At 44.1% G+C, this 12,975-nt stretch overlaps 1 protein-coding gene across 3 annotated transcripts in view; it reads left to right on the top strand.

Annotated features, from left to right (window-relative positions):
- The first annotated feature begins 433 nt into the window (after positions 1-433).
- Positions 434-12,975, top strand: part of LOC120956347 (uncharacterized) — a 57,071-nt gene continuing 44,529 nt past the window's right edge. The window contains exons 1-2 of one of the 3 annotated variants that reach the window (XM_040377731.2): positions 434-516; positions 2,963-3,845. In XM_040377731.2, the coding sequence (XP_040233665.2) occupies positions 3,716-3,845 (130 nt within the window). In that variant the 5' untranslated portion in view covers positions 434-516; positions 2,963-3,715. Of the gene's footprint in view, positions 532-1,011; positions 1,209-2,962; positions 3,846-12,975 lie in introns of those variants that run through there. The other 2 variants (XM_040377732.2, XM_040377733.2) reach the window with 2 other exon arrangements.

The raw sequence follows: 12,975 nt of genomic DNA, 5'->3' as shown, positions 1-12,975 counted from the left end.
ACTGCTTTTTCAAATATCCTCCTCATAACGCAATGTCACCTTTGTGTTCAACTGTCATTTCTCAACAGCACGAATAAACGGACAGCCGGATAAAAGGTACCCGGATAAACGGCGCTCCACTGTATAATATTTGTAATTTATTAAAATATTGCAAAGTCACCTTTCGAATGTAGTTGATCACCCCTGTAGCTGTCAGTACCAATCATATTTGGGTAGGTGGGTCTGCTGAGGAAACAATAAAAAATACAGTACGCATTTCTACAAAACAATCATAATAAAAATAACACAATTTTTAAAGTACCTAGTTGTCGATTGATCGACATTTCATCGCATAAAGTACATTTTGTAAAATCTATTTGTCATGTAAACGTTCACGGTCATGACCACCGGACGCGCACACCGTGCCTAACACACGGTGCATCGCATATAACCAAGGTTCGTCGTTTGAAAACAAGTCATTTTTTTGAATCGAGCCGAACCGAACGGTCACGGACAACAACACGTGCAGTGTGTAAGGTGCGTAGAACGGATGTGAGTGTGAGGATAAAAAAAAGCTGGAAAAAGAACAGAAACCGTGAATGAGTGGACAACAACAACAAATGCAGTGAATTAAATTCCGATTCTATTCCGCTTGTGATGCAAGCTGTTAAGATACTTAAAACATATCCGTGGTATTGTTGGTGCAAGTGAAACGTGTCTGTAGAATTGATGCTGATCTCTTGATAGTGTAAATGTGATCATTGATATATAAAGAACAACGTGATTTCTGTACGACAAATGGCAACATTTTGAATTCACATGTGACTGTTATTACAAATCCAAACGATGGATCGTGTGTAGTGGAATCACTGTAAATTAATTTAAACTATTTTTTAAAAAGAAATACATGACAATGTGACAGAACAATAGCTGCCATCAAAACAATAGTGACATTGATGATGAAAAATGATGAAAATTGTGGTGACAATAGTTTGAAATCGTGCTTTCATTAGCTTCCATCAAGTGTGATAAATAACGAGGCGTGTTGTAGGGACGATTCTGTAGCAGTAAACATCGAAGTAATTTGCATGTTTGTTTTTTTCTTTGCTTAACAAGCTTTGATTGATTGGTGGAAAAATCCGGTGAAATTAGCGTGCAGCTTGAAGATGTGAAAAAGATGCAAATCAAAGATTCATGGCGTGATAATCAGTCTCGCAAGCTCAGGACAGGTTCGTTGGGAATCGGTAGCCAAATGAGCTGCTTCAACCGAGCGAGGGAAACCTGTTTAAGATAACGGGAAGGGAAACAGGGACAAACCACACGATCGTCAAGTTAACCATTATCTTTTTTTTGTGTATGTGTATGAGTGAGTGTGTGTGTGTGTGCTTGTGCCCTTCCTATCACCTGTCGAATCAAGCGACTCAATTCGGAGTACCATTTGACCACACAAGTAGATGATCCAGCTTCCTCCCGTCTCGTGTGATGTTTGCCTCTTTCACAACAAAAATCATGCTAATAGTACTTCAAACAGTTTTTTTCACGTATGACAACTGTACAAATAGCTTTTTTGTCTTATCAGTGGTTGACTTTCTTTAAAAAAAAAAACCAAATGATAAACGGTTCCCACTCCAACAGGTGTAGCGTTACTGTCCTTCGTCAGCATTGAAGTCTCTCTCGATCCGCAGCGGCTAGTGTCGCCTTAGGCGAAAAAAGTTGCTGCAGGCACTTGTAAGTGAGAGCGAATTTCGTTAAAGAATAATGGAACCCATGTCACCTCACGCTAAATACAAAAAGCCCACACAATCTCACCAAAAAACGGCCGAACCAAAGGATTGCCCAGGCGATCGAGCAATCCCGAAACTTCAGCCCAGTATCGCCTGGAGGTACGGAGGAGGGTTCGAAGGAGTCACAGAGGCTCACACACACACACAGCATCACGCGAATGGTCATGGGAAAAGGAAAGTAATCGATACATTCCTTCTCTTCGTTTGCTTCGCGCGTCGCTTTCTAAACGAAGAGAAAGATAGTATGGAAAAGATCTGCTATAGAGCCAGATGGCCGGAGAGGGAGAGCGAGAAAGAGACAAGCACTGTCGAAAGTGGCTGTGGAATTCTATACGAAGGAAAGGGGCAAAATTTAACCTGTAGATGGTCAAGCCTTGGTCCTGCCGGCACTGCGATTCCATTTCGGTTGCGGTTGCTTTTTTCCATTTCGCCAAGCGCACGTGTCGTCGTCTTGTTCGTGCGCCAGCGACACCTCCGTGCGGGCTTCCGCGTTTGTGGGCTTAGTGATGCTTTTGTTTGAATGTCATTTTATTGAGAGATTCCTAAAGTAAGCTAAGAATGAATTAATTTAGAGCTTGAGTATTTTAACACAAGCACGAGCTCTTTCGAAATTACTTTTACTGCACTACTGCAGCTGCATCAATGTTTGGTCCCTAGTTTTCAGCTGCGAAAGTGTGAGAGAGCAAACGGCTTAATTTGTTATGCCCGTTTAACAGCCGGAAATATAACAAAAATTCTATCGATTAGGAAAGTGGATCGATGCACCACCATGAGGCTGCTCCGTCCATAACTTAGCATTCCGATCGATCGTCCGGCAATTAAAAGGTGGAGCTGCTTGTTGTGTGTTTGCTGCACGTCTTTTATGGCGCACGATTAGTGTAATATTATGCATCGAGGAGGAGGCCCGGTGATGGGATGGGATCCATCATCATCCAGCGCAGGAGAAAGTGTTTGCTGAAGGGCTGAAGGGGTGGCAATAAATCGATCGTCCAAAAAAGATACAGATCGATACAGAATTCATTAGCGTTAGGTTTGCGCTCCCCACTGCTCTCGGGGTTGTAGTAGTATGATGGTCCGTTTTGTTTTAATTTCTTTCAATTTCACTCGGGCAAAGAAACTTTAATCAAAACGTACTCTCTGTAGTCTTTTTGCTTTAATCCTCTCACTTTTTTTCTCCTTTTGTGCCTGTTCCCGTCCAGTGCAAACGATAATTCCGCAGTGACAAACAGTGAAGAACACATACAGCAGAAGAAGCGAAAAAAAAGCTATACCCTACGGGACAATCACGGCCCCAACCGATCATCATCATCATCATCATCCAAGCAGGCAATAATAATCGGAGATAATGGTTGCATAATTTTAGCATTAAATTCGTAACCGCAACCATAACAATAAAACAAAAAAACAAAAAAAAATCAGTGACCGCCAAACAAAGCTTCGCGCGAAGAACGTTGAAGAAGAACGGAAAAGCCAACTGGAAAACGAAAGGGTTAATACTTGAAGCAATAATACAAAAATTTGCAACACCGCATGTGAAACGACAGCAGTGTGTGCCGGATTCAATGGATTTGTGCCCGGGCCGGCCAACACCAGTGGGGCTGGAGCGTCACGGCGCAGCAAAGCGGGGCGAACCGATCGCCCAACGCGTCCAGTGATCTTGTGACTGTGTGACTGTGTGTGATTTTCTTCGGTGTCACCGTAATTTCCCGTCGTTTTCCACTGCTGCAAGGATGATGTCATTGCGTGCCGTTTGCGTGATACTATAATCGGATCATAGTTCTGTGCTGTGCGCCAGTGTGTGTTTAAGTGTTTTTTTCGTTGAGTTCGATAACATTTCGGTGCATCTAAAAGGTGATCTAAAAGGTGCAATTTACAAAAAAGAAAGCCAACCAAATTGATATTCCCGAGTGAACGAGTGGTTTTCTTTGGAGTGACTTTTTAAAGGCAACGAGATGGAAAACGAGTCCTGCTACGGCGGCGGCGACATTGTGGGGGCCATTTTCGGCACACTGCTCGCCGTGATCCTGGTCGGGGTGCTGCTATGGTGGCTCTACAAGAAAAACTACATCCTGAAGCGACTAGGTAAGTGGTTTAATGGATAATTGTATCAGTTCTGGGACAAATCAATTAAACTATTAAGCAGAGTTTTGTTGATTTTTGAATGTTTTTAACAATATTTTAGGCCATCATGTGACAACACAGGTCAAAGAAATTGATCTGGAGTTTTATTTGTGTTAACCCATTACGTCGAAACAGAGTAAAAATTCTCAAAAAAAAAAAAATTAAACACTATAACTTTCCTTAAGTTGATATTGATGAAAATCTATCAGAAAAAGGTATTGCGTGACGTTAGAATGCACCCGCCGCTGTCCGCAATTCCTCTTAGGCAAATATTGCCATTCATCAAAGCTGACACAAACACACACACACGCACACAGTCGGGTTGCATCAGTGCTTCCGGGCGCGTCATTATCACGCGGGGACTTCGAGCGGGAAATTATGAAACTAATTTTCCAATCCTTCCGGCGCACGCAACGCCACCGACTGAGGGAGGTATGTCACTTCAGCGCCCAACGGAGGGGGAGCTTTATTATTTTAGTGTCAATCTGTTTCACTTTCCAGCCCCAATCCAGCTCGCCCGGGAGCGGAAGTGCATCGGGGGCTCTTTGCATAGCTGGCCTGGGCGATAGAAAAGAAAGGGTGAAGAAACTTAGAGCACGCCGGGTGATTAGGTCAATCAAGCGTGGAAAAGGTTACCTCGCTCCACGCTGCCTCTCCTGGCCCATTGCACGGGTACGGCAGGATGTTACATGCGTCGCATGCAAATGACACAAGTGCACATAGTCCGATCGGTAATCGCACGGGATTGTGCAACGGTTGGGGTTTGGCTCGCACCGTGTGTCCCCGATGCTCCCGTTCCCGAAGCGGAGAAGCGCTTTGCTTTCTCTCCTAGCTGGGCTGGCTGGCGGCGATTGCCCGCGGTTTGGTTTCCATTTCTGGCCAGGTGAACTATGTACGCCCACCGGCTTCCTGGCTCGTGTAGTGGAATGCGATTGATCGGGCCCTCATTCCGCGGCGGCGCGTATGCGGGGAAGTCGCGGTATCATCATTTGCATACGAATCATAATGTTTATCCGATCGCTGCTCAGCGCTGCAACGGGCCTACAGAGCGTGGTTTCATCGAGGAAGGGAGTCCGTTTGAATGGGGGATCATTTTTGTGTGGTGCGTTGCGTCCCTCCCCCCTTTTGTTTACCATATTTATTTATGGTCGAATGTTTTGGGATGTCCATCAGAATAGCAAACAGCGGTAGATTGGCGCGGGCGTACGATGGGCTAAATATTGAATGTGGTTTGATTCGTGATTTCAAGCGCTGACCAAGCATTGGCGTCTTAATAGGAACAGACAAACGTTGATGTTCCTGATATTTAAATAATAATCCGATTAAAAGTTTGTAAAAGTAGTAAATATTGATTCGATTAAAAGTAAAAGTAGAAACTTTGTGATTGAAGATAAAAAAACCTTTAGCTGTATTTGCGAGTGGTTTATATTAGCTGAATCTACAATACGACTGGGCCGTCCCAACTGAACAATAACTATATTAGCTGATTCGAACATTGTTTAGGATTTCTGAGATTTTTATTGAAACATTAATTGTATCAAATCATCGTGGAGGATTAGAACTAAATCTACCTTGGAAGAAGAGTAAAATGTCAGTAATAAACAGTTATATTAAGGAACATGATCAGTTTAACCCTTAGCATCGTTATTCGACGTAGATATTGCGGCCCGCTTATTGATGTTTGGCTTAACTAGTCTCCCACTGAACAAATAAGTTTGTCACATCTGGTTTACACCAACATTAGTTAGGTTCATGTATTGAGTATATTAGCGAAATACAGAATAAAAAGTATTGTTGGAAATATAATAAAAATAAAATTAATTAATTTAATATTCGATCAGCATACACTGTGAGAAGTTCAGGTTGTTAGTAGACATTGAACATATGTTTTCAAAGGGCCCATTAGTTTTAAAGACATAGAAACGGAGCAAGGATTTCATTCAATATTGCAAAAATGGAATATAGAAGATGTAGAAAATATTGAATTTAATTAATTTGTTAAGTGCTTCAAAACGCAAAAATGTAAATATTTAACATTTTTAAAGCCTTTATTTATGGTCTTTTTAAACATAAGACGTATCATCTAGATGCATTTTCATAAGGATTCTAGTGTTTGCTAGTATCAAAACAACATATTTTAGACGATATCCGCGAGCCCTAATATTATACAACTCTAGTGAATTGCTACTTCCGTCCGTTGTAAAAACGATCAACAGGAACAAGAAAACTAAAAACAAATCAATCGTATGTTTGATTTCCCACTGATTATGTTGCACCCTTCCGAAATCGGTACCGGTAGCGTACGGCAACGGCTTGAATAAAGCACAGTGTGTCTGGGAGCTCGCTCCAAAAGAGGGAAGGGAGCAAAATCACTTTCCACTGGGGAGCCCGCGTGTAACACGGCTGCGCGCTGTGTCTGTAACATGGCGTAGGCGCGCACCCAGCAAACCATGTCCGGTGTGTGTGTGTGTGTGTGTGTGTGTGTGTGTGTGTGTGCAAGTATGAGGGGGCACGGAAAGCAGTACGCGCAATTTTTAATTCCTATGTTTTTGAGAAAGAGAGATTGGCACGCACTCCGGAACTGAGGCTATTAGTTCAACGCGCGTAGTGTACCGCAGTTTTTTTAAATGACATCCACGACACGGTAAACAGAGGGTCAGGTGGGCAAACTAAGTACATCCCTCCAGTTGTAGGAAGTGTTGTCGGCGGCAGCAGCGACTCCCATCGATCATCAGCCAGCTTGTCGTGCGTGACGACACCGGTCGGCTCGGTGATTGCTGCAGCAAATGCATACGCGCATCTCCCACGGAGCAGCGATGAAAGTGTGTGGTCGCGACAAGCAGTTGATGATTGGACTTGGGCCAGCGTACTCTAATCGTCGGATGTGTATTGGTTCAGGTTGGGATTTTGTTTGAAAATGTGGTGCAATTTGTGGGCTTTATATAATCGACCCTATCACTCACAAAATACAGCCGTTGCATCTTGATGATGGTGCGTTTAAATTTCCGCTTGCATCTTGACACGTGTTTGGAAGGTGATGAGAAGGGTTTTTTTTCATCTCGATAAACGGGTCCTACGAAGACCACCAGCATTTATTAACAAAAAACCGGACACAAGATAATAGAGAAGCGTGAAACGACCAAAAGCGGGATGTTGTATCGATGAAGAAGCCTCCAATGTACGGCATTACCCAATCGCGCGCTTTCCCTTCCCAATGCTGTGTGCACTATTCCCGTACGGAACGGGTTGATTGTGCGCCCAACCAAAAACACAACAAAAAAAAAACAGCTGAAGGATGGACAACAGTTCTCTCAGCAACTCCACGCACCCACCCGTCACCTGTTGAAGGGCAACCGGCCTAGGAGCGGTCCGAGATCTCGCCCACCGATATCGATCGCGAGCTGTCGATAACCTTCCGGTTTCGATCCAGTTTCGAACGGCATCGAACAGGAGGGGCCAGGGTTTGGGAATAAATACTTCACGCCTCATTTCTATCAAGCGGTACGCATCTACGCGTGACCCGCTGCTTGAACCTGTGTGTTTCGTGGCCAATCAACACAACGCAACGCAACGCCAAGTGCACGCTCCAGATAGGCATCAGGGGGAAGGTAAATATCACGGTGGGTACCACTTCCTGCTCGTTGGTACACAAAAACCATACAGCGCCAGGCGAGCAGCGACATGATCTGATCACGCCAGATCCGTCGAGAAAGTTTTGATAATTGGGAATTGGGAGGAGGGAGCTCCAGAAAGTTTACAGTTTTGGGGATATCTCTGAGGGAGATGTAGACTTCAGCCGGGAACTGCTTGAAGGAAATGTCTTTGACAGACGCTTTTAGAGATATATTGGAGGTTTCTGACACTTCGTCAAGCTTAACTTGATATTGGACAAAAGATATACATCTACTTCAGACATACTTCAGGATACCAGTTTCACACACGGGAAGGTTCGCAACGATGCCTAAAACTGCCTAAAACGGATTTCTTCCTTTCACGACATCAGGTCCCAATCCACTCAACAAACGATCTCCCGATGCTTATCATATGGTACGATAGAAAAGTGCAAAAAAAAAGATATCTAGTGACGCCCTCGAGCCTCTGGATATGGCTGGAACTTGTCTACTCGAAACTCTGCCAACATTAGGACATCGATCGTGGTGTGCGAGCGCGGGTGCGCTTGCGCTATTTTCTCAATCTAAGATCTCTTATCGGCCCATCCGCGATTCGCGTCTGTTGATGTTGTTGTTTTGCCAGGCTGCAACCTGAAAAACAAGTTTCCTGTTCTTCAGTGACAGGAAACTTGCCAAACGGCACTCACACACATGGATGCATACATTCACACAGGTGCCTCACCACGGGTAACTTGTTTTCTTCCAAACCCTGGAAGCGATCCAGAGTTCGTGGGGCAAACTCCAGCGTTTGGTATCAGGATTTGGTTTCCTTTTTTATTAAATATTCGGCTCTGCCTCGAGAAGACACGGAGGAATCTATTCCTGGCGAATATGCAAATTATATTTCCCCGAAAAATTTACCAGCGGACAAGAATCGGTAGAACTGATACGAGGTTTTCGCTATCTTCGAATCATTCTTTGCATTGTAGCCAGGTTTGCAAAACCCGCGAGAGAAAACATACTTCTTACGCAATCAGTGTACGCAACCTGTCTGCGCTTTGGAAGTTGTTTTGCTCTTTTTTTTGCGCTACTTCCGGTGACGTGATCTCCCTCCCAGTGTTTGTGTGTGTTGATCTATCGATCATCTTGTGTCTAACCCTGTCTGAAGGGAAACACCCGCGAGGCATGCACTCGAGCAAAACACGATTGGGTAACTTCAAAGTTTGCAACTTTCTCGAAATGAATGTTAGGATGCAGATTGATTACTTTGGAGCGACAGCAACTAGTTGGTTTAGGATTAGTTTGGTAAATTGAGCCATTATCCAAAACCCCTGAACTTGGTTTTGTAACAGATGAAGGCAAAGATGAGGGCAACGATTATTTTTATTTTGTAAGAGATAAAGGCAAAAGTAATTATTATTTTAGAGCATTTTTGGACAGTTAGGAAGGCGACAATGTCTCAGAATAATAGCAAGCAGCTCTCCGAAACTAAATTTCTACAAGAACTTTGTGAAATTCTTATAAAAAAATGGCCTTCAAATACCGAGTTTTGTAGTCATTCCTATACTTTAAACAAACTCCATTAAATGAGTAAATTTTATTACAACTGCAATTAAACTTATTCACTGGTTTACCATCCGTTTGTCGTTGCTAAAAGCTTCAACCTCATGCCACTCGACAACTTCCGTTGTCGGTGTGTGAACCGCGAGGGTGCGGTTGACGATCGTCGACCGTGCTTTCGTCGCAGATCGGTCAGCGACCGCAGGCCACAGTCGAAACCCGAAGACACCAACCACACATTGTTTTGGAGGTGACCATTTCTTCCACGGGCACGGCGGATCAAGTGTAAAGAGATAAACATTCCAACGATCCTCTCGGACCCCGTCGTGTTGCTTGCGTGCCGCAGGCCGTGCGGACAACTATGCGATGCCGCTTCAAAGTTGGCTATTTTCTATTGGCCCATTCGACCCAGCGACACGAGACGGCAAGTCCCTGATCTGCCATGCAGATCTCTCTCTCTTCCTCTCTCTCTCTCTAGCCCCAAAACACTAACCGGTGATGGGAGTGCGCACGCGCACACGCCCGTTGCCAAAGCGACAAAGTGGATGATTTTTATATCACTTTTCACAAACGAAACGGCGCTTCGTGTGCCACCCTCCGGACCAACCCTGGTGTTGTTGGTGGTGGTGGTGAGCTTTCCGAAAACAAACTGGTTTTGTGGCATTTTGCGTTCTTGCGTCCGCCGATCCCCTCCCGGGGTCGTCGAAGCATTGGAGTAAGCGCTAAAGAAAAGAGGTTGGAAAAGAATTTTTATCATTATACACACCTTCGCCATTTGCCAGTCTTCGGCGTCAGCGCGCACCGTTTTAGGGCGAGCGGGCAGCACGAATAGCTTGGTCCGCTCGTACGACACGTATGCTGTTAGAAAGCGTCCGGTGGCTCTGGGTACACCTCTGACATTCGCTCAGAATATCAACGGCTGGCCAGCCAGGTTCATAGTTGGATCTATCTCCGTTGCCGAACTGTTTCATTTGCATCTTTGATATATAATACAGATTCAGGCCTGTGCCTCCCCTGCAGACACTGTGGTGTTGGAAAGATGATGCCTAGAACCGGCACACGATCGAGTTAGATCTTGGACGAACTATAATAATTATTTTCAAGCCAAATTTGAGGCATTCACACCACCATTATGTCAGAATTTATTGGCATTTAGCCAGGCCTGAGAAGCGAAAAGAGCATAATAATATTCTTGATACTAAAGCGAACGGTCTCGTCTAATTGGCATACAATCTTGATTAAATATTGACAGATTGGATGAGGTCCTTCAGATTTGATCGTAAATATCTGTGAAGTATGAAGCACTGCATTAGTTCTAAGAGTTTATATTCCGTAGGATTACATCAGCAGGAGATCAGAAAATGTGTAAACTTCAATATTGGATCTCTGATATTGGAGCTATACAAAACTAATTACAATAGCTCCTTCAGCACAGAGTTAGTTATCTAAAAAAGAATAACCATAAGATCATCCTGTTCTAATACATTTCTATCAGTTTAGTCTTAATGTCACATTCCACACGCTGTAAAATCTATAAACTAGACTGGAGATACATGATGATATCCAAGAAAGTAAGTAACAAAGCAACACTGACTAACAAAATGTATTATACTTTAAACTTAAGATTTGAGGTCCTCCAGTATTTGAAACCAAAATCTATTGGATTATTGGAATTGCAAAAAGATATATAGGTAAAAAGACGTTTCATAGTTATTGACATCGTCTTGAGAATGCCATAGTCAATTCCTGCAATAAATTTGTCATTCGATGGACTCTGAATAGTGTTGTGAGCTTCTTCCTATAATCTGGCTCCCTTTTTTCGTAATTACTGACTCTTCTTACGCAGACTCCGCAACTCCAAGTGACTTGCCATGTCTGACGAAAGCGTTAAACGCTGCCACGTAACAAACCAATCGTCTGGACGTAGGTGAAAGCCTCAATCACGCATCACGTTATGATTGAATGATTCCGTAACGGGTCGTGTGCCTTCCCGATGCTGTAACGGGGATTATACTGCACGAGCAGAATAAGAATTTATTTTCGGTTTATCATAGTTTCTATTGGGCAGAATTCATTACACATCGATTGCACTACACCGGAACCAGTTTTTGCTTTGTAGCGTTCTTTTCTAGCGAGTGAGCGTGGGTTAAAAGTGCACCACTGGGTTACCGTAGTGCATTTGGCATAGTTATGTAACCCAGTTTTTTGTCGTTGTTGCTCCGGTGCTGGAGTACAACAAACCCTTTCCATTCATGTTTTCCATTTCAACGGAGCACTACGATTGTGCAAACGGCACATCATACAGAACGGCAGCACATATGTGTGCTATGCTGCAAGCCAGTCCGTGGACACAGCAGTGTGTATGTTCTGGCTGTTGCGATGTTGCGATCTCCGCGTATTTGTTTTTGTTTTGTGCTCGTACGATGATCATTAAGACGGCATACTTCGAGCGCAGCACTGGCGATTTAGCGGAGCAAAACTGGGAGACCTTGTTGGTGTAGTGGGCCTTCCTTAGATTGCCAACTGTTCTCATGATGGTTGTACCATACATTTCGCTCCAAAACCCCTTCGATACACACACACACAGATAGAAGTTTGACGCCAGAGCTATCGCGATCTCTTCCGATCGCGTTCTTCCACGTATCCGATTAGTCCGCCAGGCCAAAACCGCGCGCACCACCAGCGTAATGTGAGCGCTCACGCAAGCTTCGGCACAATGCAACGGACTGTTTTGCAACGGCCGCGATGACGACGACGACGACGACACGGACGACAACGATTATAGATGGTCATGGATCGCCTCTGCCTCATCCACTACACCCCTCCGCGTATCGACAAACGCCGCAGTCAAATGGCGCGCGCGAGCACGCGTTTGAGTGTTGCGCTAATAAGTCAGCGTGGTAGGTAAGACTACCCCGTCCGTACATGGGCCTGAGACATTCCTTTTTTTATACCTAAGCTTCTACTACCGTGTGGCATCCGTGCGGAAATATCATCTGGAGGGAATGATGATGGTGTTCCAGTACACGCTGCTCGTTCGATCTTTCCCAGCACGTGTAAGCGATTTATACCCAATGTTCAATGCGCTCTCAATACGGTCGGTTGCAGGGGAGGGTTTTAAATCGACTATCCCCCATCTATACTCCGCAGTAAGCTCGATCTAATATCTCGAACTGCATCTATCTAAGTGGGAATTTTATTTCCAACAGATTTCTCAGCTCAGGATGGAAGAAGGCTTTTGCCGAAAGAGGTTGGCTCCACACAATTATCTCCAATTTCCGTTCCTCTTACTTTTTCTGTGTGTTAGATTGACTTGTGTGTGTGGCAATGTGTGTTGGTTGATCTATTTTTGTATATTTATTTCGTAGGAAAAAAAGGGAAAATTCTTCTCCAGCCACACACGCGCACAATGCACACGGAGGTACTAACGGTGCATTGCTGGGAACGCATTCCATCGCTCAGCTAGTTGTAATTGTTTGTAATTATACGCGTCTAGAACGGTGTACGGCAGTATCTATACAAAAATGAAATCTAACAGTATCGAGGAGTTCGTGTGGGCTTGCCAAATGTATTCCTGGTAAACTCGGACCCGATAGTCTGAGGCAAAGTTTGAGCCTAGTCGAATCGATACGTTCAATATGTGTATACGGTCTGTCTTAATTAGGAGCTGCGGTAATGGGTACCCGATACCATTTTAAGCACGACCCAACTGAGGTTGTACTTGATTTCTCTTCATGACGCACTTGCAACGCACAGCACAGAATAATCGAAACTGTTACACACATTTTGGCACACCTTCCTTCTATGTCTTCACACCATTAGCAAACGATGCGTCTTTAATTATGTAAAATATGTTGTGATATAAGAACTATACTAACTAAAACTTCAGGGGCTGGAGTGCGTACTGATCTTTGAGTTTA

The sequence above is a fragment of the Anopheles coluzzii genome, chromosome 3 (assembly GCF_943734685.1).
Source record: "Anopheles coluzzii chromosome 3, AcolN3, whole genome shotgun sequence".
In the NCBI taxonomy this organism is placed as follows: domain Eukaryota; kingdom Metazoa; phylum Arthropoda; class Insecta; order Diptera; family Culicidae; genus Anopheles; species Anopheles coluzzii.
Note: the sequence above shows the minus strand (reverse complement) of the source record. Positions and strands in the feature narration are given on the sequence as shown.